The sequence below is a fragment of the Ursus americanus genome, chromosome 30 (genome assembly GCF_024610735.1).
Source record: "Ursus americanus isolate L20-20 chromosome 30, mUrsAme1.1.p, whole genome shotgun sequence".
In the NCBI taxonomy this organism is placed as follows: domain Eukaryota; kingdom Metazoa; phylum Chordata; class Mammalia; order Carnivora; family Ursidae; genus Ursus; species Ursus americanus.
This window is the reverse complement of record NC_142156.1, coordinates 7,905,490-7,928,069: the sequence shown is the minus strand read 5'-3', so window position 1 is coordinate 7,928,069 and position 22,580 is coordinate 7,905,490. Positions and strand designations below refer to the sequence as shown.

The window sequence follows — 22,580 nt, the reverse complement described above, 5'->3', positions numbered from 1 at the left end:
CGGCAAGAGACTTTGGGGCCAATCCTTCCCGATTTGACAGTGTGTAATCGAGGTGAAGCCATAAATTTTATAAACAAGAATAAACGACCCTTAGCAACATATGTCTGCTCGACCCTTCCAAGGTGATGGTGAATAAAGGCCCTGCTTGCTGGGGGAACGGTGTGGGCACTACAGATGGCCGGCAGTGGGGGCCGAAGGGTCTGTGCCTTGGGAGCATCTGGTGGGGGACAGGTCACCCTGCCACCCCAGGTCCTGAGTCAGCTGGATGCCTTTCTGCCATTTATTCAATCATTTCTCCAGGCTGCCTTTGCCCTAAGCCCCCCGCCCCCCAAACTGCTGCCTGCTTCTCACCCTTCCCCAGAGATGTCGCCTGTAGCTGGGGCAGTAGGGTCCCCTCCCCCAGGGTTTACGATACCCTCTTCTCCTCCCCTCCCCTTCCTCACTGTCAATCGTGGCCTCATCACCACTGTCCCAAGATGGCCTCCCCACGGGAATCTGAATACTGGGGTTCTTGTCCCAGCTCCACTGCTGCCCACAGGGAGACCTCAGGCAGCGTGAGTCACTGTGGAGAGGTAAGAGCATGCTAGAGGTAGACAGATCCAAGTTCAAATCCAAGTTTGGCCTCTTACTTGCTGCATCCTACCGGAAAGTGCTCTCTCCCTGTGCCTCAGTTTCTGTGTCTGTATCTGGAACAAAGCTGGTATCTACCTGAGGGGCCGTGGGGGGGGGAGTGCGTGCTAAATGCACACGCAAGTTGCTCTTCTATTGCTCAATAGAGTATTCCTCATATTGCTCAAGAAAAGCTCAATAAATGTCAGCCATTTATTAGGATATCGGCATAACCATCACATCATCCCAGCAGATCCTGTGTGATTCTGGGCAAGCGACCTCACCTCTCTGGGCCTCATTGTCCTTACCCGTGAAATGGGGAGAATACATGCACAGACGTCAGTGGGTTCTGAGAAAGAAGACACATCAGCGTACACCTGAGCAAGTAGCTGAGTGTTGAGTAAATGTTAGTTGTGGCGTTGAAGGGCGTAGGGCCCTGATATCAAGCTTAGCTCCACCTCCTAGAGCCGTGTGACCTTGAGAAAGCCATTTGTCCGAGCCGGGCTGGTTTTTCACCTGTACTTTGGAGATGACAGTGATGTTAACAGTACCACCTTTGTGGGCTCTTGGAAGAATTAAGTGAACTATTGCATGTAAGGTGCTTAGCAAGATGCCTAGACACAATCACTACTCGATTTGTGGTCATTATTAATATTTACTTCTAAATTCTCTCTTGGCCTTAGTTTTCCCATCTGTAAAATGGGAGCAGTGATCTCTGATATCCCTTCCAGCTCTCATTGCTCTGTCACTGAGTATTTGGGCATGGTGTCCCTGGAGCCAGGGCCCCTGGTCTAACTGGGACCAGCCCGCCCCCCCTGAGGCCACCTGTGTCCCCCAGCCTCGGCAAGTCCAGACCAATGGGGGGCACTGCTTAGTGGTCTCCTGAGCTTCACCCAGGCCTGAGCTACTTGAAAGTGCTTTGAAAAGGAGAAGACATAACTCAACAATAGCTACATTTTTTTTTCTTGAGCTGCTCCCATGTGCCAAACCTGTGGGCTTATTCCCCGAACCCTTGGAAGCTGAATCATCAGCCCCAGTCATAAAAGATAAAGACTGAGGCTCAGCAAGGTCAAACAATTTACTGGAGGTGGCTCAGCCAGGAAGTGGCAGGGCTGGAACTTGAATTCAAGTTATCCTAACGACTGTAAAAACAGTTAACTTGGGGCGCCTGGGTGGCTCAGTCACTTGAGCGTCCGACTCCTGATTTAGGCTCAGATGGAGATTTCAGGGTCGTGAGATCAAACCCCACATTGGGCTCCGCACTCAGCTTGGAGTCTGGTTGAGGATTCTCTTTCCTCTCTCTCCACCCCTCCCACTCGTGCTCGCGGGCTCTCTCTCTCTCTCTCAGATAAATAAATCAATCTTCAAAACAAAACAACGGCTTGCTGGGGGCCGTGCTAAGTCCTTAAAAAAAAAGAGATTATTTTAGAAAAAGAGAGAGCTTGGGGGTGGGGCGGGTAGGGGCAGAGGGAAAGAGAATCTCAAGCAGTCTCCACACTGAGCACGGAGCCCAGCACAGGGCTCAGTCTCACGACCCTGAGATCATGACCTGAGCCAAAACCAAGAGTCAGACGCATAACCGCCTGAGCCACCCAGGTGCCCCTAAGCCCTTATAATACTGCCTTATTGAACTCTCTCAGTGGCCTCTATCTACAGGGTAGATATTATTGTCCTTCCTATTTCACAGATGAAGAAGTAAGCCTGAGAAAGATGGAGTGACCCGCCCAGAATCATGAATCCAGCTAGGAAGTTTCAGAGCTGGTTTTGAACCTGAGTCTGCCTAGGCCGATGCCCAGCTGTGTGTCTGACTGCTGTTCACTGCCCTCCACGGTCTCGAGCATCAGAGGCCATCCAGTGGCCTCCCCGGCCAGCCCCCAGTGCTGCTGCTTACGCTGCGAGGCTGGGGTTCTGTGAACTCCAGAAGCGGCTGCTGGAGCAGGCAGCCTGAGAGTCGGGTTGGCTCAAGAGCGGGCTGCAGTGGTTAAAGTGGGGATTCTTACTTGGAGCTTCCGTGGACTTCCTGAAATCGTATGCGTCCTGTGAACACGCGTGTGTACATCTGTCTCGGGAGAGTGTGCACGTAGCCTCCGTCAGCAGTGTCTCAAGTGTCTGATTCTGTGGAGTGGGAGAGAACACAAGGGACATCCCCAAGGCCTCAGGTGTCCCCAACCTGGCTGTCCTCTGCCTCTGCTCGGGCTCAAGCATGGCCTTCCACGAGGGGCTCCCAGAGAAGGAGATTGCACACCTAGTCGGACTACAAAGGTGAGTCCTCTCAGTAAGCAAGACTGGGCCAGCCTGGGTCCAGTATTGCCCGGGGGACTGCCGCACCCGGGCGAAGGGAGGGAGGGAGGGATGAGCCACAAATCCTTCCAGGTACTGATTTATGTAGCATTCATGCGGAATTTATTATACAAGGAATTTTATTCAATTAAACTTGAAGTGCGTCTGGATTCTTAAAGGTTCAGTAGTGATAACTGGGAGAGAGCGATCATAAAACTGGATGGGCTGTCGGAGGAAGGTGTCGGGGAGGAGGCAAGGGTGACATTGCAGCTGATGGGGGATTCGGAACCGGGACGTTTGTCATTGGGATGTGTTACAAGTTCGGGCTGAGAAAATTACTCGGTGAGAAATGCACATTAACAATAGCAGGAGATATCAGTTAAGGGAAACCAGGTTGAGAAATGAGACAGCAGAATCTATTAGTGTCTGACATTGTTCTCGGCAGCCCAGGTCGTGATTAAAACGGCTGTCAAGGGGTAGCGGAGGGGGAGTCTGCAAGGCCCCGTCCTGGGCCCACACCTTGGTGCTGACTCCCTGAGACAAGGAAGGGCCTTCCCCGAGCCTCGGTTTTCTCCCCTGCACAGAGTGGCTGTTTCGGGGTTGCTGTGAGCTTTGAATGAGAATGATGTCTGTGGTGCCCCAGGATCGGGGCCTGGCACATGGTTTAAACTCCTCCCTGGTGCTGGCTGGCGTGATGATTCTGTGCGGTTGTCTCCGATGTACTATCCACCCACCAGCTGCTCTCTGCAGGGATACTAAATGTGTCCCCAAGAGCCCGGCGGGGCTACGGGGAGGCAGGGGAGCCAGTGTAGGGGAGTGCCCAAACCCCCAGGAATCAAGATAAATACAATTTTCATGTAATATTTTTAAAAATCAAAATTATGCAAAAGACCTTTGATCCACAAAGAATTTCAAGTTTTTAATTTTTATTTTTAAGTACTCTTTATTTTTAAGTACTCTCTGCCCAACGTGGGGCTCGAACTTATGACCCCGCGATCAAGAATCACACACTCCTCCGACTGAGCCAGCCAGGCGCCCCGAGGCGTCACAATTTTAAGTAAAAGCAGCCCGCTCTCTCTCTTTCCCAACCCTGCACTAGCATGCAAGGGGGCTGGCACTTGTGAGCGTTGACAGCGGCGTGCAGGCAGCGCAGGCAGCGCGGGCTTCGTACCCGTCGTGTTTCGCCGTGCCTCCCAGGCTGACCGGGGTCAGGGCCGCCTGCTGGGAGCCAAGGGTCCCAGCAGGACGCGATGTACCTGTCCCTTCGGCAGAACTAGCAGGCACAGGGGGGAGGATGAGAGCCGAAGTCGGCGCGCGACTGGCCGTTGTAGCGTTCGCGGAGCCGCTGGGAGGGAGGACAGCCAGGGTGACCAGGCTCCCCCAGCCGAGCTGGTGCCTGGCGCTGAGCAGGGGCTCGGGGAGTGAGTGACTGCCGAACTGAGTTCACCAGGCATCTCGGCCCTGACAGTTGCAAGAGCCTGCCCTTCCGGACTCATTTCCTGCAATTAGCAGCGTGCAGCCTTCACACTCTCAGGGCCGCCTCCTTGCCCTGCATACATAGCCCCTTCCCAAGGACACAGCTGGCACTGGCAGCGTTGTTTCGTGGGGGGGTTGGGGGGGGCCAGGGGTGACGAGAGAAATAAAATACAGCCGTGGCATGGATCTCAGAGGCCAAAAGCAGCAGAGAAAGAAGTTCTGCTCTGAGCAGTGCTGTTCCTCTCACCAGGGTCTCTGCCCCTCGTCCCTCAGCTCCCCGAGGGAGGAAGGCTCCCCTCCAGGAGGGGGTGGCCCTCTGGGTTGCACTCCTGCCACACACACCAGCATACCTCGAGTGTCTGCGGCTGTCCTTCCCCAACATAGGCGGGGATGGTGGCTCAGAGGTGACCAAACTTCCAAATCCTGTCTGCCTTTATAAACGGGACACTTGCAGCCCCTGTGCACAGCTAAATCACAGTTCCGTCTCCGAGGGCCTCTGGTACCGTTCCAAATGCTTACGCCACCTGAGCTGGCAGTGGAAGGGCTCTCTCAACGCACACACGCACGTGTGCACACACACGCACCAGCTCAAGCTTTGCCCACTTTTATTTTTTTTCTATGTGGCTCTTCCTTGCAGTAATCACTTTACCTTATTTTCTGCAATACTGAATTCATTCATTCCCGCTTCCTCTACGACCCGGGAGAGCCTAGAGGAGCGGGCAGGAGTGTCGTCCAGCCCCCCTGGCTGAGATCTTCAGGAATCAGGACAGGAAGGACAAACTCTTCATCTCCGAGGGGTCTACAGATCTCCGCCTTTGCGTTATTTCCACAGGCCTCGGGCTCAGTCCGACGGGTCATTTTTCTTGTATATTTTTTCCTGATTCCCCTCTTTCATGGCCACGTATCTGGCTAACGTGAAGAGATAGTCGCTGAGTCTGGAGGGGCAGAGAGAAGTAAACGGGATGATTTGAAATGAGAGATCAATGCTAACTGGGTCCTTCCCATATTAGCCTTCAAGGAGGAAATATAAATCACACGCCCTAGGAGCACTGGGCAGGACAGCGGGTGCTCAGCCAACTTGGGCGTGATGGATGGCCCTCCAGGCCAGCTTCCGAACTCCGGCGCCAGGGCTGGGGCGGCTCCTGCTGGACAAGGCCGCTACCCCCACCCTACCTCACAGGGCTGATGGCTTTGGGCCCCACCCTGGACTGGTTTCGGTACCTTCCAGTGAGTGGGATTGAGACACCCCAAACTGAGACACCCAGCCTGCCCTTAGGGTGCCTGCAGTGAGTTCAGGAAGCCGCCCACTGCTCAACCGTCCCCCACTTTTCCTTGTCTTCATGCCGAGCACTAACCACCACCCTCCTCCACCTCTCCCGGGCCCAATCCTACTGTCTGGGGCCCGCTCCATGCCAGGTCCTGCTGGAACCTTTTCTGACCCACACCCCCACTGGGATCAAGCCCCCCTCCTCCTAATACTTGCCTGTCTCTCTGGGAGTAGGGGTTGGGGGCAGTGGAAGAGATTCTGCTCTGGGCACCCCCCATTCCTGGGGGGTGGTGACATACTCGTTTCTCATCTGCTCAGTGCCGCCTTCCTTGCTGAGGGGATGAACTGGCTCGGCCCACACACTATAGAACTATGATGTTCCTCAAAGGTCGCTGCTGTGATGATGAATGGAACCTCCCTCATTCTCTTCGGGCCTACCCACCTCCCAGGAAGAATGGAGCTAGTCAGGTCACATCCCAGTGGGAAGAGTGACCACAGCGAGGGGCCAGACCCTGCCTGTGAAGTCACTTTCTGGACACCCAGGACAGCTCCCAGAGGCCCCTGGGTTCTCAGCCTGCCCCCGGGCCCTGACCTTGCCCACACTGGGACTACCTGAGCCCAGGCTGAAACAGAATCCAGCGGAGCCTTCCCTGGGCCAGCCCAGCTCACTGGGTCCTGTGCGGGGGCCCTGGGCTCAGATGGCCCTGAGCTGGCTTGGTCAGGCTGTCTCTTCTCCGTTCACATGGTCTTGGGGCCTTGCGGGGAGGGGCTGAGAGATCCCTGCCTGAGCTCCCCGGTCCCTCAAACCTGAAAGTGGGCCCCTTGCTTCACACCGTCCCTTTGTTTTTATGTTTTGTGTCGCTGTTTTTATCATAGGCTCTCCCCAACGAGACCTTCACCTCCCCAGGGACGCTGTCGGCCTTGTTCTCAGCGGCATCCCTGTGGCCGGCTCAGCACCGGGCATGCCGCGGACCCTGTGCGGGTATGAAAGGGATGAAGGATTGCGTGGGGCCCCTTGCCTTATTGTTACTTCCCACAGTGGGCCTAGTTTTTCAGAGGCCTGAGACTCTCCCAACTCCCTCTGAGTACCTGTTTAAGAACTTGGCCACGTTAGCGTCCGTCTCACCCATCTGGACGAGAGGAACCACGCTGGAAGGAGAGGAAACACTATCATGTACATCCCGGGACCATGGCTCCAGGGGCCCCAGGGCTGCGTCCCACACCAGCACCTCCAGAGCCCGCAGCAGCTCCTTGCCCGTCTGGGTGCAGACGTCCCAGACAGTGGACTGCTGTCTGCTGAGCAGCTTTGATGTGGCAGGCCCTTGCTAGGCCCCTCCTGCAAGTCCCCCCTGCCGCAGAACCCTTGCTGGGAGGTGCTCCCCCCCAAACCGCGGCTCTGGATTTGTGGCCCCTGCCCAAGGGGCTTTTTCATCCCACAGACACGTGTCCACCTCCCTGTCTCGTGCCCTGAGGACCCATCCTCCACTGGACTAAGCCCCACTGCTGGGCCTTTGGCTTTCTCCAATTTTTGGCTATTATGAGCTGTCGAGGTGGATGGTTTTGTACAAATGGCGACTTTTTTCTTTTGAGGCCGGAGCTCTGTTACCCAGGATCTCTTTGGCAAACCACTTGGACCCAAGAGCCTTTCATGAGAGATGAAACCTTTACGATGTGGGGCTGTGGACAGAGCTCAGGTTTGGACTCTGCTTGGGACCAGGTGGCTGACCGCCCTGGCCAGGATGTCCCCTCTCTGAGCTCCAATTTCCTGACTCCTGTATACTGGGGGCCGCCACCCCCTCTCTGCCAAGGCGATCGTAAGGCAGCAACGAAATAAGGAATAGGAAGTGCCCAGCACAGCCCTGCTGATTGTATCAAAGTGCTGCTTTACTTCCATTTCTCTGGAAAGCTGGGTGGCAGCTGGTCTCTGAGTGGTGCAAATGCAGGCTTTGCAAGTGAGCTCTTTTGAAGTTTCTCCGAAAAGGCTGTCAGGAGCTTTTGGGGCCCCTCCTCTCCCTGACTGCATTAGAGGTGTCGGTGAAGTGGCTGGCTTCCCCCCTGGACCCCCCACAGCCACGGGGGCTCCTCTGGGCCCTTCTCTACCCAGCAGCCAGCAGGGTCCCTTCATGCCACCCCACGGCCTAAAACCCATCCATGGCTTCCTGTGGCTCTGAGGACAGAGGCAGACCCCTCTGCGCCTACAAGGCTCTGCCCGGCCCCTGGCGTCATTGTGCTCCACACCCTCTCGCCCTGGATCCAGACACTCGGCCTCCTTTGTGTCCATTCAGTGCAGGGGCACCTGTGCCCTTGCTGTCCCCTCGCCCTGCACACTGTCCCACCCCGCCCCCCAAGCCTTCAACTCCTGGCTCACACAGCGTGCCTGGGAGAGACCCTCCTGAGGTGTGGGGTCCTCCCCTCACCTCAGCCCAGTTCCAACCACCCCGCTTACACTGACCCCCAGGGATGCAGAGCCAGGGTACGGGGAGGGGGAGTGTCACCTAATATCCTTTTGACTTTCATGCCACGTGAGTGGTGGAATTATCAATAACCAGCTAAACCCACCAAGGCCGCCTCCTGGCCTCCTGCCCTGTTCACCCGTAACCTCTTGTTTCTCTATAAGCTCTGTTCCTGATATGGTGACATCATCTGTCATTCGTCTGCTCCCAGGTCACTGTCTCCCCTCCGTAACGCACGGCTCTGAGGACAGAGACCTGGTCTGGCTGGTGTCCACCTGGTACGGTGAAGGGGCAGGTGAAGATCTGTCGATGGCTGGCTGGACAGCATGGAGCCGACCCCCCTGGGCCTGCCTGCTGCTCTGACCGGGCCCCCCCACCCTCTCCCTCAGCCCCCTCACCGTCTCTCTGCTCGGCGGCACACAGCCCGACAGAAGTGCAGCACGGAGCTGCTCTTGCCTCCAGACTGAAAAGAGAAAGTGGGTGTTGGCTGGAGCAGGGGAAGCGGGGGAGATCTGGGAGGGGGTGGGACAGGTGTGCCCATGGCAGACAGATGGGCCAACAGATACAGAGGGCCCTGCACCCCAACGGGCAGTGTTCTGCTTCCAGAGGCCCTGCAGGGGCGCACCCGCTGGGCAACCCCCGCCAAAGGCAAAGTGGGCAGGGGTGGGGAGAGACTGGTGAGGGTCTGGAGGGGACTTGGGAGGCTGTGGGACAGCTTCTGTCACCGGCAAAAATTAAAGAGAGAACTCAGTCAATGCCTGTGTGTTTCCGTGAATACACTTGGCCTGCAGCCACCCCCTGGTTGAGACCACTTGGTACCTACTGGCAGAATAAAAGCCGTGAGCGGGGGGAGCTGGCTGGAATACTTGTCGATCCACTGCTCCAGCTCCAGAATGGGCCCTGCCTCGAATGTGGCATGCCCTGAGGGGTGGAGAAGCAAAAGGACACAGCCATGAGACCCATGGCCCACCAGACCAAGGAAACCTCCCGTGTCCCTTCTGCCCGGGTGCTCTGCAAACCCCTCCTACTGGCTCGGGAGGTCCTTCCTTCTCGGGGTCTAGGGACCAGGCTGCCAGGGGACCCAGGTGACACCCAGGACAGAGCCCCAACCCCTTGGGCCCAAGCCCTTCCCGGGGCCCTCTAAGCACAGAGAGATTACTTAAGTGAGCCTCCCTGGCCGAGGAGCGCGGTGTGGCCAGGGCAGAGCCGACGTCCTGCAGCGAGCACTGGATCTGGGGAAGCACAGAAGGCGAGAATGAAGATCCATTCCCGGCGAGCCGAGCAGAGAGGATGGGACTCCACGTGCAGAGATGCCACCGGACGCCAGCAAGGCGCGCAGGGGCTGGCCTGACGGGGCCTATCCGAAGGTTTAATTAGCCGGCATTTGGAGGCTAATGGATTAACAAAGTCTGCTGAACCTTCAGCACATCTGCCTCGGACGCCAGCTCTGTTGAGAGGGGGCCTGGGTCCGTCAGGGATATCTGGGTTACACGGACGATGAGCGCCCAGTGACGGCCCAGTGATGAGTATCTTCTCACCCGTCCTCATCTCCCTCGTGCCTGGGCCCCGTGAGGTTTTTCTCCTTTTCCCTAAACTGATAGCTTTGGTTTTCTGACCTAAAATAGCTGGGCCAAGACACCAAACGTGACGGTGCTTTCTAAACCATAAAGGACAAGTACCTGGGAGAACGTGGTCAGCCCCTGCATGACAAAGGCCGACAGGCGCCTGTGCCAATGACACCCACAAACACCACCGCTGACCCTGCGCCTAGCCAGGGTCCACTCGAGCTTGCATGGGGGGCCGTGGGGTGGGTGGGGGTCTGTGACCACCGTGACAGCATGCCAGGAGCAGCACACAGGGGAGGACAGCAGAGGCTGCCCACCCAGCAGTGGACCGGAACCCTCCTTGGGCTGCCACTTGGGTGAGTTACTCGAGCTGGGGCTTTGGAGGGAGGCAGAGTAACAATACCACCCCGGCGGCTGGCCCCTGCAGTGTCGGTCCCCAGGACCGGAGGGAGCTGGCACCACTTAGGGAATCGGACCTCAGCTCTGCTGGTTCCCGGCTGGGGAGCCTTGGACAAGTGGCCCTTTCAGAGTCTCAGCTTGGCCCCATGCCACGTGGACATTGACCACCAGCTCACGGGCTTCTGTGAGGAGAGCAGTGCACGGGTGGCCCGGTGCTCTTCCAGAGGCCCAGCCAGCAGGGCCCTGGTGGGGCTCCTGGGTGAAAAAGTCATGGTCTGCACCCTCGGGTGGTCCAGGCCAGTAGGGAGACTGACGGATCAGACCATTTGACACTGTGGTGCCCGCTGGAGGCCAGGTGGCCAGCCCGGGCCCCAGAGGAGGTGATGTCGAAGCTGTGACCCAGAGGACAGGGACGTAAAGCACGGGTAGGCTCATCACATCACTGGCCCCTCTCCGCAGCCTTTTCCCTCTGTAAACTCTGCTCAGAGATGAGCACATCATCTAGAAATGACCGTGGTGGATATGAACAGTTCTCCATCATGAGGCTGCAAACCATCCCCCAGCACACAGAAGGTGCCTCATTTCACAGAATGTTCCGGCAGTTGAAGCCTCCCATCCTTCTACAGCCCCCTCACTGCCCTGTCTGCTCCCAGGAGCCTAAGTGGGCTCCGGCCTGGCCTGGAGGACCGAAGCGGGCCAAGGGTCGATCCGGCAGGGAGCAGCTTCCAGTCTCAGGTCAACCTGTAGACTGTAACCTTGTCCTGTGCGTTCTAGGGGGCATGCCTGTCTCCACTGTTGAAGTCCTGTCTGTGGGTCAGAGCCTCCTAATGACCATAAAGTCCCCTGGCTGAGGGCTTACTGAAGCTGGCCTCCCCAGCTTTCTCCACCCTGCGGCTGTTGACGTTCAGGCCCAAGGCATTCTCTGTTGCGGGGGCCTGTCCTGTGCACCCCAGGATGTTAGCTGTATCCCTGGCCTCTGCCACCTAGATGCCAGTAGCACCCTGCCTCCACCTGTAACAACGAAAAATAACACCAGACATTGCCAAGCGTTCCCTGGGGGAGCAGAATCGCCCTGGGTCAAGTCCACTGCACTTTACACTTCCCCCTCCTGGTGCTGTCCTCACCACTCGCCTGGGAGGGAGGAGGATGTGTGTCCCCATCTGGCAGGTGGAGAAACTGAGGCTCCCAGAGAAAGAGGCTTACTAGCCCCAGGTGGCACAGAGAGGAAGAGATGGTCAGATGGCAAACGCAGTGACGGCCACCTGGCCACACAGATAAGTATCCCAGCGTGGGGCGAGACACTGCTACTCACTTTCCGAAGCTCTTCAGCAAATGGGTGGCCTTTTTCTGCGATGAATTCCATAGCAAACCTATGAGGAAAAAGAAAAGAATAGAACGTCCTGGGCCCTGCCTCCCATAAGGCAGCAAGCTGGCCGGTGGCAGGTCAGTTAGCTAGTACAGCTCTGACACACGCGGTGTTGTTTCTCTCGCTGACGAGAAGAACGTCAGGACCTTTCGTTTGGTTAGGGGGTGTCTGTTGCTCAAAATGCCTTTTCTTATACTCGTTACTAATCCAGTCAATACTTCCTTTTTCAGGGGCTCCTCTGGCCTGGTCCAGGCAGCTCAGCACGAGCACAAGGGACATGGGCTCTGTTCAGCAGGAGAGGGAGATGTGGATCAGGTCTCATGTGACTGAATGTGAAGTTGTACCCTGAGGTCAGTGTTTTGGAGGAAAGGGCGGGAGTCCTGGAAACCTTGGCCATGGCTGCGGTTCAGGGAGGGCTTCCTGGAGCAAGCGGTGCTGGACGCGGGACTTTGAAGGCTGAGGAGGAGTTCCCTGGTAAGGCAGGTGAGACGGGGAAAGCCAAGCACCTCAGGCGCAGGTCAGGACCCCGGCCCCTGCCTCCCTCCAAACTCTGCTCCCTCTCTCTGCACCAGGCAGGGTGCTGGCAGGAAAGAGTCAGCAGTACATTCACAGGGTTCCTAGACGAAAGGCTGGCAGAGGGACTACGAACAGAGCGTGAGAAGAGTTCTGGAAACTGACAATGGATGGCAAAGATTAGCGAAAGCAGGGGCCTGAAGGGGCAAGGGAGGGTCAAAGGCGCTACCACCCCAGGAGAACCGGAACCTCAGGGGGGCCACCGCCAGGAGCCACGCAGCCAGCTGGATAAGAGTCACTGGGGAACAGGGTCAGAAATGCTCCCACACCTGTCCCCACCAATGTCCCATCCCCTGCTGGGGCTTCCATTGGCTGGACCCGCCCGGAAGCCAGAGGACGAGGGGGCGGGGGGCGAAATCGTCACCACGTGCGGCAGGCCACCTCCTGGGCATACCAGTGAAGACGAGGGTGGAGAACAGCTTCAAAAGGGCCAATGAAGGACCAGCAGCCCACCTTCGTAACCCACCTCACAGTCAGAACTAAATAATCTGTCATTTGCCATCTAGTGTGGGACAGCTCTGTGGGCCGGACACCGTCTGCTCTGAGCACAGCACTATCCTCCCTCCCGGCACAAAGTAGGTGCCCAGGAATGTCGTCACCGAGGACGTCCCCGAGACGCAGGCGAGGTGTCGGCCCCTCCTCGGTGCTGCTCCATCAGGCCCCACCGCCTGCAGATGCCCCTCTAGCTAGTGTGTCTGCTCCCCGGCCCCCTCGGACCGTGGGCTCCACGGAGCGTGTGGGCTGAGGCGCTCTGCTGAGCCGTGCCCGGCACGTGGAGGTGTCCCCGGTCTCCTGCCCGCACGGACTGGGGACGATGGCTGGCTGATGTGCTCATCCTAACAGCGGATACGCACCTCACCTCCCTTCCCCGCTGCCCACTTCATCTTGTGTCTGTCTCTCCCTCCCGCCTTCACACACAGGCCAAAGCGTCTGTCTTCTGTCCTCTGCTGGCAGACCCCCTGCACCTCCGTTACCCGTCCTGAGTATCTCACCCGGTCAGACCTATCACTGAGAAGCGTAGGCGCCTGAAGGGCGGGGGAGCCGGGGATGGAGGGCAAGGCAGCTTCACGTGGCGTGGGACGAATGCCAGGCAGGAGCAGGCAGGGCAGGGAGGGAAAGGAGCCTGCAGCCCGGGAGCCTTGTGGAACTGACCACACGCCCCTGCGCTGCCAGGCCGAGGCGGGGTCCTCGAGGGTTGGCAGCCCGAGGGACCAGCCAGCACTCTCGAACGCTTCACATGAATTCCACTGACTGATGCCAATTCAAACTCAACCTCAAGGCCTATCCCGTCTGCCTTACCCAATGGCTGAACTCAATTCATCTGTAGTTCCCATGGCTTCAAACACTTGGTCATCTTTAGGTCTCCTTTCTCCAGTGAAGGTGCTAGAAAACCCTGTGAAAAAATGTTTAGCCACTCAAATACAGATTTTTTCCTTTTCCTGTTATGCTCTTTTTAAAAAACTTCCCACCTGGAGTATAACATATACACAGAAAAGCGTTTAAATCGTAAGTGGACAAGGTGGGGGGCCTGGGTGACTCAGTCGGTTAAGCGTTGGACTTTGGCTCAGGTCATGATCTCAGGGTCCTGGGCTCAAGCCCCGCATCAGGCTTCCCGCTCAGCATGGAGTCTGCTTGAAATTCTCTCTCTCCCTCTGCCCTTCCCCCCCGCTCGGGCTCTTTCTCCCAAATACGTAAAATCTTTAAAAAAAAATTAAGTGCACATGTTGATGAACCGCCACTACCTGAATACACCTGTGATCAGCACCCAGATTAACAACTAGAATATGATCAGCAACCCTGATGCCCCCACGTACCCCCTTTCGGTTGCTACTGCTAAGTAGCAACTACCCTCACTTCTTTCCTGATACGCTTTTATTTCAAGCCTCAAAATCATGGACTAACCATCCTGCTGAAGAAATAAGACGCGGAGGTACATATTATGTGTACGTGATCATTGTATTTCACATAAAATCGAAGTCCTCTGTATCTATGCCACAGTTTGCCGCCGTTCTCCCCTCACCACGGAGAAAGAGCAAACGTGCTCCCCACGGCCAGGAGCGGGCCTGGCGCTCACAGGTGGGCTTGGAGTTCTCCTGCTGGAACTCGAACGAGTTCACAGGACACCATCTGATGGCCCATTCTGACTGTGACACATCAAGACCAAAACAAGAGCCTCCAGAATCATGTCTGAGCCCAGAACACTGTCCAAACTGTGGCAATGACCGAACACCCCCATTTTCTGGCTAAGGCGAGGGACTGCTGCTCCTTTTTCAATTATAGCTTTAGCCTCTCTTTGTCTCTCCCACCTTGTAGCTAAAAGTGATTTAAGAAACCCAACTATAGCATTAGCCCTGCTTCCTTTTTTTTTTTTTTAAGATTTTATTTATTTATTTGACACAGAGAGAGAGATAGTGAGAGAGGGTACACAAGCAGGGGGAGAGGGAGAAGCAGGCTTTCTGCTGAGCAGGGAGCCCGATGTGGAGCTCAATCCCAGAACGCTGGGATCATGACCTGAGCCAAAGGCAGATGCTTAATGACTGAGCCACCCAGGCGCACCAGAATTAGTCCTGCTTCCTGACAGCATCCAATCCAGAGCGAAAGCCCCACTTCCTGGAACTCTCCCCCAATGACCTAACAGAAGCCCAGTCCTATAATGAGTCCTTTCCAGCATCTTCTCATTGAGCCCACAGCGTGCCACGTAAGGAGTTAACTGACCCAACTTGACTATATTGTCCTTAGGGGTCTCCAATGGAGGGCATCAACACTACCTTCTGTTTGTTGTCCCAATGCACATTTTCCTTCCTTTTTATTTTTTATTGTGGTAACATACGTCACGTAAAACTTGCCATTTTAACCATTTCTAAGAGTACAGTTCGGTGGCATTAAGTATTTCCTATACATTGTATGCATGTCATTTGTCCTTTTACTACATAAGTAGAGACCCCCCCCCAAAATACACATACACTAGTGATCTGCACAGTTTCAAACTTCAGAAAATGGGTCACATCGGGGCGCCTGGGTGGCACAGCGGTTAAGCGTCTGCCTTCGGCTCAGGGCGTGATCCCAGCGTTCTGGGATCGAGTCCCACATCGGGCTCCTCCGCTATGAGCCTGCTTCTTCCTCTCCCACTCCCCCTGCTTGTGTTCCCTCTCTCGCTGGCTGTCTCTATCTCTGTCAAATAAATAAATAAAATCTTTAAAAAAAAAAAAAAAAAAGAAAAAAGAAAATGGGTCACACCGACATATTCTTCCACATCTCACTTTTTTTCTGTACATTATGTTCTGGTACTCTTTATTTTTTTTTTTAAAGATTTTATTTATTTGTCAGAGAGAGAGAGAGCACGCACAAGCAGGGGGAGCAGCAGGCAGAAGGAGAAGCAGGCTCCCCACTGAGCAAGGGGCCCGACGCAGGACTCAATCCCAGGACCCTGAGATCACGACCTGAGCCAAAGGCAGACGCTTAACCTGACCCACCCAGGCGTGCTGTTCTGGTATTGTTTAAATAATCAAAGTAATATATGCTCATTACAAAAATAATAGGATAGAATAAAAGTATGTACCATAAACAATGAAAACCCTTCTGTTCATTCCCCTCTCTCAAAACTCAATCGCTCTCCCAGGTAATACTCCAAGATGTAAGCTTTCAGAGTATTCTATGCCTATCTGAACACATATATACATACACATATAATACACACGCTTTTATCCAAGGGGATTTCGATTACTTGGATTGCTCTGCAACTGACTTTTATCACTTAATATATCTTAGGCATCTGGGGCGCCTGGATGGCTCAGGTGGTTAAGTGTCCAGCTCAGGTCATGATCCCAGGGTTGTACGACTGAGCTCAGCACTGGGCTCTGCGCTCAGTGAGGAGTCTGCTTGAGATTCTCTCTCCCTCTGCCTGCCCCTCCTCCCACTCATGCATGTGTTCTCTCTCTCAAATAAATAAATCTTTAAAATATATATGTATTTTTAAAACATATGTATATATGTATGTATGTATCTTAGGCATCTTTCATTCCACATCACATTTGATGATATTTATTGAGATCCATTACATAATTTTTTTTTAAAGATTTTATTTATTTATTCGACAGGATAGAGACAGCCAGCGAGAGAGGGAACACAAGCAGGGGGAGTGGGAGAGGAAGAAGCAGGCTCATAGCGGAGGAGCCTGATGTGGGGCTCGATCCCACAACGCCGGGATCACGCCCTGAGCCGAAGGCAGACGCTCAACCGCTGTGCCACCCAGGCGCCCCTCATTACATAATTTTTAATGACTTCGAACGATCTGGCAGAACTTTCAGATGGAGCTATCTTTTTTTTTTTTTTTGGCATGTTTTACTCACCCCCTACCTTTGTCTCCTGTTTTGGTGTATATCTTGGGGATCTTGGGTGTCTTCAAGGAAGACTGTGGCCTGAAGAGAAACAGACATCAAGATGTGGTGAGTGGGGATGGCTTACCCAGTATGACACCTCCCTCAGTGGGTCACAACTTGCTGCTTGTAGCCTCACAGGCAGCACTCACCCCTCCTCTGCTGGCATCTCTGCTGACAATTCCCCTCCTTTCTTCCTAGTTCAGCCCTTTGTGGGCAAGCTCTGTGTCTTGCTCACATCCGTATCTGCAGAGTAGCTCGTGCTCAATAAATACTCACGGAAAGAGTTTACTGTTGACTTTCCATAGTCTCTGCACTGTGCTGACTGGATTGCTGGCATTATCTCCTGGAATCACCCCTGTAATCTTTCCACCTATGGCCTTCATTTTACTGTTGAGAAAACTGCAGCTCACAGGATGAGCCTTGCCTTCCCAGGTCACCCAGGAAGGAAGACATAGGGCTGGGATTCATGCCCAAGACTACCTTACTCCCCCCCAAACTCTTAACCTCCACCCTTACTTCTACCCGCCCAAACTCTTATCCTCTATTCCACCCAGTCCTGGCTTCTAGGGAGAGAAAGCAATCTGGGCCACTTCCAATTCTGTGAAGCTTCGGGTATACTCGGGAATGAGGAACTGCTACAATAGAGTCGGATTCTGGCAGTTTCAAATTGCAACATAACACCTTTAATACAGGCTTTGACACTAAAACATGGCATTAGGAGGTTGTTCAAAACGTTCAATTACTGGATCTATGAAATATATCGATCCAGTATTAATTCATGGTTCTGAGGTCCAGGAATGGGGTGCAAGTTAAGAGTCTACGACGACAGCCATCTTCAGATCGTGTGGGTGTATCTCTGCGTCTTAAGGTATAAATCGCATTGGAGATAGGTCAAAATCTGAACTGAGGCCCCACGTGTGAGGCCAGGCAAGATGGCCCTCCTGGCCCCCGTGGGATCTGCCCTGCCCTGACGCCTGACAGCTGGGCTTCCTTCGGACTTGTGCAAAGAAGTCTTGGTCTCTGGCTTCCACGGTGCCCACGTGGCCACGTGACCGCTCAGGCCTAAGAGAGGACGTCACCCGGCGGTTGCTGCGGTGACCTCACAGCGGTGTGACGTCACCATGGCGACGACACCACAGTTCACGGCAGGTATCCGAGTTACCCTCCCAGCCAGGAACTTACCCGTCCCCGTCTTTCACGCCCGGGGGGCGGTGGCTCTGGAAACGGAGACACAGTAGCCAACCGGCGCCGACACTCCGGCGCAGGCCAAGGCGGCCTCCCACGCCCCACACAGCCATGCGCCGGGCAACTCGATCGAAGCTGACCCCGTCAGGCTACCGTCCAGGTCCCGGGGTGACTCCACCTACCTCCGGCCGCGCCACCGCTCAGCCACCATTTTCCATTGGTCCGTGGCTCTCGCCCCAGGGCGGGACACTCCCAGGGGCTTGCTTCCCATTGGTTCACTGAAAGGACGGGGAAACCCGTGACAACTTGGTTGCAACACCTATTGGCCAAGGTTCAAGCCAACTGGTAAAGGGACGCCCAGCTCGCGCCTTCTGATTGGCGGAGAGGTAGGACGAGTCCCCTCCCCCCCGGGAGGTGGGCCCTCGGGGACTCGGTCCTGTACCGCTCCGGCTTCTGCTCTCCGGGCGGGCGGAGGCAGGTGAGAACCTAGGGTCTTCCGGACGGGTGGCGCGAGGTTTGAGGCTGAGACCCAGGACGACCTCGGGCTGGGCTCCCGGCTTCTTGGCTCAGTGTCTCCGACTCTGGGAATCCGTCTTGAGCGGTCGGTGAGCTCGAATCTGAAGTGATTTGGAGCTTTGGACCAGCAGTAGGTTTCCCGGTTCTGAGCCTCAGTTCCCCCGCTAAGAAACGGGATCACGATAGTACTTGGCTTGTTGTGGGGCTCGTGTCTTATATTAAGGTAATGCACGTGAGGCCTTAAATGGTCGGTAATTCTGCAGAGTTTATTAAAAATCTAAATCGCGCACACCTGTAGACCCAGCAAGTCACTTTCTAGGACTCTGTATTTAGAGATCGTGGCTTAGGTTTTCTACAGCCTATGATTTATCGTCGTGAGGCATTGGAAACAGCCTAAAAGTCCAGGGAAGCGTTCCTTCTGGCCCATGATTTATAATTTAAATTTCTGCCTTCACCAGTAGCGATAATAAAAGCTGCAGCCAAGAACGGAGCTGGTAAGAAATCAGTTATTGAATGATTATGGTGCCAGACACTGCCAAGTGTTCCTCTTGCATTATGTAAGGTAACTCTTCCAAAGCCCATTGAAGTACAGTTCTTGTCTCCATATAACATGAGGAAAGCGAGATTTCTAGTCATTTGAGCGGTTTAGCGAAGATGACCTCACTGGAGAGTGGAAGAGCTGGGATTTGAACCCAGCTCTTTCTGATGAGTCTGGTGCACTGCCTCACTGCACAGTCTTTGGGGCGCATAGCAAGTGCTGACTGGTAGCTGCCTTTTTTTTAGAATGATGAGTTTGAACTAGGCATTCTCTAATATCACTAAGATCTGGGGACCTTTCATCCTCTCTTTGGCTTTTTCTTTCAGGATTCTCAGGAGCCATGCTGTCAGAAGTCCTGCTGGTGTCCGCTCCAGGGAAAGTCATCCTTCACGGAGAACATGCTGTGGTCCACGGCAAGGTAGCGTCCCCCAGAGCCTTTCAGAATTGGGCACCTCTTCTCCCTGACCCTACTCTTAAGCCAAAAGGAGGCCTAGAGGCATAGCCTGGGAGTACATAGGAGAGGAGATCAGTTTCTCTTCAGCAAGGCAGGGAAGAGATGGGTTTTATGCCTACTGAAGGGCTTCCCTGGCTTCACCCAGTAAGACAGCACAAAGCTGAAATGTAAAGTTGTGCAGGTGGGATGAGACAACCCTGGAAGGTGAGCTTCGGTGGAGAAGAAAAGACGTGGGAGCGCTGAGCCCTGGGGCACCCCAATGTTCAGAAGTGGGAAAGATGAGTAGGATCGAGCAAAGATATCTGAGACATGCATTATCTCATTTAACTCTCAGGACGACCCTCTGTGGTTAAACTTTGATTATCCCATTTTGCAGATGTGAAAGCTGAGGCTTAGGAGAGGGTTGGTAGCTTGACCAAGGTCCCATGCAACCTTAGCAGAACTGGGAATGAACCTAAGCCTGTCTGAACCCACAGCTCATGCTTTTTCCACTCCTGCATTCTGTCATTCTTTATGTTTCCAACTTACATTCATCTTTGCTGACATGGTGATTTTGGGGAAGCCATTCCTTGGTGTGGAGGACCTCTGAAGTTTTGTACGGGGAGAGCAAACATAAGTAGGTATTAGCTCCTAATTGATGGGTAGAGGCTGTGCCACTTAGTGGGAGGGCATGCCAAGGTTGATCAGTGGCATGTGCCCTGTATGCTGGTATGTGCTGTCTCTCCTCAGTACATTGACATTGACCCCTGAGTTTGGAGCCAAACTCTTTGCACCCCCCTCCCCCCAGCCATGTACAGCCTCATTGCTTTTGCCCTTTATTCTACAGGTCGCACTGGCTGTGGCCTTGAACTTGAGAACATTCCTCCGGCTTCAGCCCCACAGCAATGGGAAAGTGTGCCTCAACTTACCAAACATTGGCGTCAAGCGGGCCTGGGATGTGGCCAGGCTTCAGCTGCAGGATACGAGCTTTCTCGGTAAGTGCAGCAAGAAGGAACCAAGTGTGGGAAGAGCCTGGGCCCTGACCAGACGGGAAACCGGACAGCTGGGTAGTTATTCTAGGCTGTCTCTGAGAGGGCCAGAGACTAGCCACTCTGGGGGTGTTTTCTCTCGACCCCATAAAATGAGCTTTACTTGCTTATTTTTTTTTAATTTAAGGGCATCACATGATGCACTGGATCTATGTGGGCTGTGGTGGTCTGATCCTCAAGGCCCGTTGTTGGTTAAAAAAACCACAAGATACGCATAGCATGTATCTAAGGAAAGATCCAGATTAAGTGTCAGTACATATGTACACGCAGTGGTGATTAGTGACGTCTGGGAGGGTCCTAGGGTCTGAGAGTGGACAAAGGGAGCCTTCCTTCTGTAAGATGGTTTTGACAAGGAAAAGGTATTGATTGGTGTTGGGTGTCATTAAAAATCGTTAAATATAAAAGTAACATGCTTCTTAATTGGAAAACAGAGTCAATAGTGAAACACCATCAGTAAAGAAAAAAAAAAGGCACCTGTTACCACTGCCCCCTGACCACCCCCCATGACAACTCTCAGCATTTTGCTGTTAATCCTTCTGGATTATTTTCTGCAGATGGATAGTTAGATTGAGGGAGGTGGGGAGGTTTCCTTAACCAAAATCTGATCAGGCCACACAAATTTGTCAGAAATGTGTGATTTGTTTGTTTGTTTTTTTCTTCAGTGTATCAAGACTCTATTTCCATGCCAATAAATAAAGACCCCCGTGCTGATTTTCAATAATATTGTGAATGTAGCGTCCCCTCATAAGCAGGCAGGGTTTTTCATTAGTGGGGTCACTCTCCACCTGCACCAAAGCTGAAGGGTGTTTTCTAACCTCTGTTCGTTTTCTGTCTCCTCGTCGGCCTGACGCCTCCTTGTTTGGAACAGTGTTTCTTAGCCATAGTGAGACAAGTGGGAGTCCTCCAGGGGTCTCTCAACTGCTGCCTGTTCCCTGGGGCAATCAGTCCACAGCAAGCCATTCCCAATATCGCGGGGCAATGGAGGAACAGGCAAAAACCCCCATTTCCCAAACAGTCACGCCTTGGATCCCCTGGGGAGGTTTTCATTGTTGTTGTTGTTCTTAACAATACAGACAGATTCCGGGCCCTGCCCCTCTCCTATTAAGAATGGGGGTCATGGTGGCAGGGGACCAGGCAGGTGTATTTCGAAAGAAGCTCTCTGGGTGATTCCAGGAACAGCTTCAATGAGGAGCTTTGGAGCAGGCCTCAGAAAACAGCCATCCAGAGCAACCCAGACTTTGCTTTCCATGGCGCATTGGGCCTCCCCTCCCTGAGGCTGGAGATGTTCCCATGCCTGTGTGAGCCTGGACAGGTCACTTAACCCTCGGAGCCTCCGAGAGCAGAGTCGTGTGGCCTGGGAGGGTTGCTGTAAGGATCCAGCAGGATCGGAGGTGGGCCAGGGCCGGAACAGAGTGTAGTACGTGTGTGAGGGCTTGAGAGTGATTTCTCCAAGGAGAAAAAGGGAGTATGGAACATGAGCCTTTCAGAGACGTGTTTTCTACTAGATTGCCAGGCTCTTCCGTCTTTTTCTTCCCCCAGCATTCTCTGGTTGCTTCCTAACAGTCACAAACACCGGGAACATTTCACTGGGTATCTTTATGTGTGTCAGGCACTGGGCTAATGTGTCATGGACGTTGGCAGTCTTAGAATCCTCCAGCTTGCCCTGGACACAGGTGGTGGTAACCATCCCCATTTTATGGATGAGAAAATTGAGCTTCAGGGGCCGAGTGGCTCAGGTCACACAGCATTGTCAATGAGGCAGAAAGAATTCAGACCCAGATCTTTCTAAACTCTCCAAAGTCTTGTTTTTTTTTTAAGATTATTTATTTATTTATTTGAGAGAGAGAGCATAAGAGAGAGCACGAGCAGGGGGAGGGGCAGAGGTAGAAGCAGGCTCCCCGCTGAGCAGGAAGCCCAATGCGGGGCTTGATCCTGGGATCCGGACCTAAACTGAAGGCAGATCCGGACCTAAACCGACCGAGGCACCCAGGCACCCCTAAACTCTCCAGCGTCTTAATGAGTCATTCCATTTCCCTCGCAGCGCTCTGAAATGTCTGTGCTCTCAGTAACACTGTTACACTGGCTCGGCTGCCTTTTAGTGTGTCATTATCTCGGGGAATACATAGCGCTTCGCGCGTACTCCACCCTCAAGTTTCCCAGCACCGGTGCACCAAGCGCGATGTTCCGTTCCCTTTACACTTGCACCCGTGACTCAGGGGGCAAGTTGTAAAGCTGGTCGGGCTTGCTCGGCCTCCTCAGGCTCTCCGAGAAAAGCGCCCCAGCCTCCTACCGGGCCTCTCCCTGCTCCCCAAGCAGATCTCAGCACTTGACGTTCTCTGGTTTGGAGTGTCCCGTTCTGGAGAGTTGTTTCAGGAGAGGGTCGCGTTTGGGGGATAGTCGAATACTGCCTTTGGTTTTGTACCGTGGGGGTCAAACCCAGACCTCTGAGTGCTTGAGCTGGCACGCGCTTTGTGTGCGTACGTGCGTTTCAA

The 22,580-nt window shown here is 54.1% G+C and overlaps 2 protein-coding genes across 5 annotated transcripts in view; one reads left to right on the top strand and one right to left on the bottom strand.

Annotated features, from left to right (window-relative positions):
- Positions 1 to 4,953: 4,953 nt before the first annotated feature.
- Positions 4,954 to 17,725, bottom strand: MMAB (metabolism of cobalamin associated B). Of its 2 annotated transcripts, XM_045791481.2 has the most exons (9): positions 17,550 to 17,725; positions 16,345 to 16,406; positions 13,288 to 13,381; positions 11,362 to 11,419; positions 9,245 to 9,317; positions 8,909 to 9,006; positions 8,484 to 8,548; positions 6,722 to 6,781; positions 4,954 to 5,300 (listed from the first exon to the last, which is right to left on the bottom strand). In XM_045791481.2, the coding sequence occupies exons 1-9, from the start codon at positions 17,663 to 17,665 to the stop codon at positions 5,207 to 5,209; spliced, it is 720 nt and encodes a 239-aa protein (XP_045647437.2). In that variant the 5' UTR covers positions 17,666 to 17,725; the 3' UTR covers positions 4,954 to 5,206. The 2 variants fall into 2 exon arrangements, with proteins under 2 accessions (XP_045647437.2, XP_045647438.2); XM_045791482.2 differs by lacking the exon at positions 6,722 to 6,781.
- Positions 17,726 to 17,960: 235 nt separating this feature from the next.
- Positions 17,961 to 22,580, top strand: part of MVK (mevalonate kinase) — a 30,840-nt gene continuing 26,220 nt past the window's right edge. For all 3 annotated transcript variants that reach the window (XM_087857258.1, XM_045791478.2, XM_087857260.1), the window contains exons 1-3: positions 17,961 to 18,030; positions 18,933 to 19,024; positions 19,887 to 20,034. In XM_087857258.1, coding sequence (XP_087713384.1) covers positions 18,947 to 19,024; positions 19,887 to 20,034 — 226 coding nt within the window. In that variant the 5' untranslated portion in view covers positions 17,961 to 18,030; positions 18,933 to 18,946. The remainder of the gene's footprint in view (positions 18,031 to 18,932; positions 19,025 to 19,886; positions 20,035 to 22,580) is intronic.

Bases quoted from the DNA above. Each gene is read 5' to 3' on its own strand.
- MMAB (XM_045791481.2), bottom strand. From the start codon at position 17,665: ATGGCTGTGTGGGGCGTGGGAGGCCGCCTTGGCCTGCGCCGGAGTGTC. The intron at 6,782-8,483 runs GTGAGGGGGCTG...CTCTCCTTCCAG, and splicing joins TGCCGCCGAGCAGAGAGACG to CGTGGTTCCTCTCGTCCAGA. The intron at 5,301-6,721 runs GTACTCAGAGGG...CTGCCCCTCCAG, and splicing joins GTGGCCAAGTTCTTAAACAG to ACTCAGCGACTATCTCTTCA.